Source organism: Pteropus alecto, unplaced genomic scaffold, assembly GCF_000325575.1.
Source record: "Pteropus alecto unplaced genomic scaffold, ASM32557v1 scaffold213, whole genome shotgun sequence".
NCBI lineage: Eukaryota > Metazoa > Chordata > Mammalia > Chiroptera > Pteropodidae > Pteropus > Pteropus alecto.
The window spans coordinates 6368186-6373365 of record NW_006434829.1 but is presented as its reverse complement, the minus strand read 5'-3'; the positions used below and the strand labels follow the sequence as shown (position 1 = coordinate 6373365).

At 35.6% G+C, this 5180-nt stretch overlaps 1 protein-coding gene across 6 annotated transcripts in view; it reads left to right on the top strand.

Annotated features, from left to right (window-relative positions):
* The window catches only part of ATXN2 (ataxin 2), a 66075-nt gene that overhangs the window by 32576 nt on the left and 28319 nt on the right, over window positions 1-5180 (top strand). For all 6 annotated transcript variants that reach the window (XM_015587928.2, XM_015587926.2, XM_015587930.2 and 3 more), the window contains 2 exons: window positions 160-267; window positions 549-619. In XM_015587928.2, the coding sequence (XP_015443414.1) occupies window positions 160-267; window positions 549-619 (179 nt within the window). The remainder of the gene's footprint in view (window positions 1-159; window positions 268-548; window positions 620-5180) is intronic.

Here is a 5180-nt window from a genome sequence, read left to right as displayed (position 1 = left end):
TAAATAGAATTATTGGTGTTTCATATGTCTGCAACAGAGAAAATCTTTAAATGGAAATTTTTTTTCCCCAAAAAACACAGGAGATCAAAATTATTGAGTATTTTCCCATTTTATTTTTCTAATTTCTAACTTTGCATTTAAAAAAAAATTATCTTCTAGCTAAGGATCCCAGGCTTCAAGATCAGAGGCAGAATTCTCCGGCAGGGAATAAAGAAAATATGAAGCCCAATGAGACATCACCTAGCTTCTCAAAAGCTGAAAATAAAGGTTAGAGCTTTATAAAGTCTGTATGTATAACTGTAGAAATAGAAAGGATTATGTCTAATCTAATGTCTGATACAGAGTATTTTTATTTTGGGTCAGTGCTTTTTCTTAGTATTGTACATATTTAAATGCATAATTTGACAAATGCCAAGGTCTATAATTAATATATTGAAGTTTATTATTATTTTTATAGAAGAACTTATTATTTCTGACATCTCATCCTCAAAGAATTTTAAGTTAAAAATTAGAAATAAATCTATGTCTAATAATTCCTAATTTTACAGGTATATCACCCATTGTTTCTGAGCATAGAAAACAGATTGATGACTTAAAGAAATTTAAGAATGATTTTAGGGTAAGTGTTGCATTCGAATTTTTTAAATATTCAACATTACTAAGAATTTTTACGTTGATTTACAAAAATGCATTTTATATATATATACCCACAGACATCAAACTGTGCGTAGAAAGCTAAACATTCTTAAAGTTGTCTTTGCCTGTGCTTTTAAGTGGGATAACTAAAATCATGAGATTTGGTAAGGGCAATACAGGTCAGATGAAGAGAATATAATTTTGACATTCAAAGCTACCATAACATAAGGTATTCTTTGATCTTCATTTAATTACTTTATTCATTGAAGAGCAGAGCAAGACCAAGGCATTAATGATCTGATGTGACGAATGGAAGAAATACTACACCCTGGTGTTCTGACATAGTTGCAGATTTACACTATCTGCAAAAATGTATTGTAGTAGAAATCTTTGTATGATATCATTTCTCTATCTTAAGACTTGCTGAACATACTCTAATCTCTACTGGATAACTACTTTATTCTTTTGCACAATATTTAATATACTGTGCATGTCAAGGTATATTTTGAGACCAACTCAAGAAACTGTTCTGAAATTTTCTTCTTCAAGGGAAAAAATCTGATTATCAGCCTTTAAAAAAATGGCCGACTTAAAAGATAAATGAATCAAAGGCAAATGGTAGCCTTTTCCTAGCTAAAGCCCTCCTGTGTACTTGCCCTCCTCAGCTGCATCTTTCTGCCAGTGGGAAGGGTTTCTTTCCTCTGCAGATCTTTATGCTGCGCATGAATAGATCCCTAAGCAACAGCTATTATCTTAAATAATCTTCAGTTGACATAAATGATATCATGCTATAGGTATTCTTGCTCATTTGCTTTTATTTTTTAAAATCATTCATTCCCTTCTTAGAGTGTACTTGCACTGAATTTACATTATGAAGGAAAGAAATATTTTTACTTTGGAGCATATGAGTTAGTATGTTTTTGTTTTATTGAGGTAAAATTTACGTATTATACAATTTAGCCATTTAAAAGTGTGCAGTTCAGTGGTTTTTAATATCACCAGTCAATTGTAGAACAATTTCTCTATCCCGAAAAGAAACCTCATATTCCTTAGCAGTCACACCTCATTTGCTTTCGGACACCCCCTCACCCTCCCCATGCCCCAGGTCTTAACCATTAATCTACTTTGTAGATGTTACATATGAATGGAATTATATAATATATGGCCTTTTATGACTGGTTTCTTTCATTCAGCATAATGTTTTCAAGGTTCATTTATGTTGGGGCATTTATCAGTATTTCATTCATTTTTATGGATGAATAATATGCCATTGTATGGATAGACTACATTTTGTTTATTCATTTTTCAGTTGATGTCTCTGGGTTGCTACCACTATTTTACTATTATAAATAATGCCATTAACATTAGTGTATAGTTTTTGTGTGGACATGTTTTCATTTCTCTTGGTTATATACCTAGGAGTGGAATTTTGGGGTAATATATAGTGTGAGGTAGTCGTTCCACTTTTTTATTATAAAAGCAAAAACAAACAAATGGGATTACATCAAACTATATAAAAATACATTATTTTGCACGTGGATATCACTTGTCCCAGCACCAGTTGTTGAAAAGACATCGAATTAAATTGTCTATCTCTTCAGGATTTCTAGTCTGTTTAGTTTGGGGCTTGAATAATCAAATCTGTTATTCATCTCTTACAAGTAACTTCCTGGTTCATAAGTGAATACTCGAAAGCAAAGACGTGGTTTAAAAGAAATTTGTGAGCTTTATAATTCTTTTCATATAAAATAATGTCATTGGTTTGCATTTATTATTTCCTATGTGTTAGACACTGTTCTAAATGATTATGTGATAAATTTTTTATTGTCCTAACATCTTTTTGAAGCAGGTTCTATTATTATCCCCATTGTGTATATTAGGCAACCGAGGCCAACGACAAGTTAAATAATTTTTCCAGTCACATGGCTAGTAAAAGATAGGCCAGGCTGTGTTTTTGAGTTTCTAGCAACACTGTGGGCAATAGTTAATGCATACTATGTACTGCATTGTTCAATGAATGAATCCTCAAAACCACCCTCATGACGTGCACGTGGCCAGGAACTGTGGTGGTTCACAAAAATCTCTGATCTTAAATATATATATATCTCTAGTCTTTCATTGAGACAGAAATAGGAGTTCCCTGTGGTGTTTTTTTATTCCCTTGAGAGCCAGAAGTAAAGACAACAAAAGCAAAAATAAACAAGTGGGACTACATCAGACTAAAAAGCTTCTGCGCAGCAAAGGAAAGCAACAAAATGAAAGGGCAGCCTACCAAATGGTAAAATATTTGCAAATCTGACGAGTTAATATCCAAAATATATAAAGAACTCATAAAACTCAATAGCAAAAAGAAAAAATCTGATTAAAAATGAGCAGGATATCTGAATAGACATTTTCCCAAAGAAAGACAAACAGATGGCCAATAGGTACATGAAAAGGCGCTCACCATCACGGATCATCAGGGAAATGCAAATCAAAACCACAGTGAGTCATCATCTCACACTTGTTAGAATGGCTGTTATCAAAGAGACAAAAGAACAAGGCCAGGATGTGGTGAAAGGGAACTCTGCAGGTGGGAATGTAAATTGATGCAGTCACTATGGTAAAACAGTATATAGGTTCCTCAAAGAGTTAAAACTAGACCTACCATATGATCCAGCAATTTCTACTTTTGGGTATTTATCCAAGGGAAACAAAAACACTCAAAAAGATATCTGTACCCCATGTTCATTGCAGCATTATTTACAGTAGCCAAGACATGGACGCCACCGTAGGTGTCCATCGAGGAGGGAATGGATAAAGGAAATGTGGAGTGTGTACACACACACACAGACACACACACACTAGTTTTCAGCCATTAAAAAAAGGAAATCCTGCCATTTGTGACAACATGGATGGATCTTGACAGCATTATGCTAAGTTAAATAAATTAGAGAAAGACAAATACCGTATAGTATCACTTATATGTGTAATCTTTAAACAAACAAAAACCCACAGGTACAAATTAGTGGTCACTGAAAGGAGGAAGTGGGGCGGCGAAATTGGTGAAGGTGGTCTAAAGGTACAAACTTCTGGTTATAAAATAAATAAATCATAGGGATATGATGTACAGCATGGTGACTATAGTCAGTACTACTGTATTGTATATTTGAAAGTTGCTGAGCGGGAGTAGATTTTAAAAGTTCTCATAAGAAAAAAACTTATGGCTGTGTGTGATGATGGCTGTTAACTAGACATTGTACACTTAAACTAATACAGTGTCAATTATATCTCAACAAAAATGGTTCAACTTGGGACAAAAATAAGATCCTCAGTTTTCTCTTAGTATGCTGCAGATAGGAAATATTGCAGAATGTTCAAAAGCATGAATTGTGCCTTAGTTTCCCCTAATTGTAAGATGGCAGTAATGGTATCTGTATCAAATAGGGCTGCTGTAACAACTGAATGAGTTTGTAGGTAAGTTAGAACAGTGTCCAACCCATAGTGAGTAGTGTAGGTATGTTTACCATTATATGAACAACAACAAAAGTCTCATTTTTGCCTCACTCAAAGACCCTTGTGATAACTAGAGAATCTTCTACAGCACACAGTTGGTCTGTATAGCCACTACTAAAGATTTTTGAGAACCAGTGCTTAAACATTAAGTGCCCTATTGTGACTTAGGTTGTTACTGGGTCCAAATAAATATCCTATCACCTTTTGCCCTTGGCTGCTTGAGGACTCTATAGCTACATTGGTGATGCAGTGACGCTTAAGATGCCAGTGCTTCTTGCCAGGATGCCAACAGCCTCAGCAGTGATACTTTGATAATGGTTTGCGTATCCTGAGGCTTAGGATATAGTTTGTGTTTCTCCAGCCTTGTGGCCCCTTCTGCTGTGCATCTTCTCTTCAGTTTATTCTTGCTGGCCAGGGCTGCTGCTTGTATCTGTTCTCTTTTCCACCTTGGCTACTCCTACTCCCTTCTCTTTTTCATGTCATTTTCTTCAAATGTCCCTGTTTTCTTCTGTGGAGTATGGCATCTTAAATCATCTTCAGGTGGTAGTAGATTATTAGTTTATCCAGTTCTGCAAACTTAAAAACTCCATTACTTAATTCACTAACATATTTGACTTCTGCTTGTCTAGCTGATACTTGTATTTTGCGGTTTCCTCCTCGACTTATGGATTAGACTGAGGTCTAACTGACCAACAGGTCTAATCAGGTCTCCCTCTGAATCCACCTATTTCTGACTTTCTAAGCTGCCACTTCTCAGGACCAGGCCCAGGTCATTGCTCTGCCGTGGCCTCTGCACTCTCACTTACTCCCTCCAGCTCAGTTCCTGCAGAGCTGCTGTGCTCATCTTTGTCAGCAAGAAGGCTGCCTAAAATTCTCGGTGGCTTCCCACTACCCTGAGAATTAAGGCTGGAGTCATTAATACTGCTTTCAGATTCCTTTATCATCTCATTCTTCTTGGGGGAGTTTGTCATTTCTTGACTCTTAGAAATGTGCCCACCCTTGCTACAGCCACTCATTCTCTTCTGTTTCACAATGGGACTGTCTTCTCT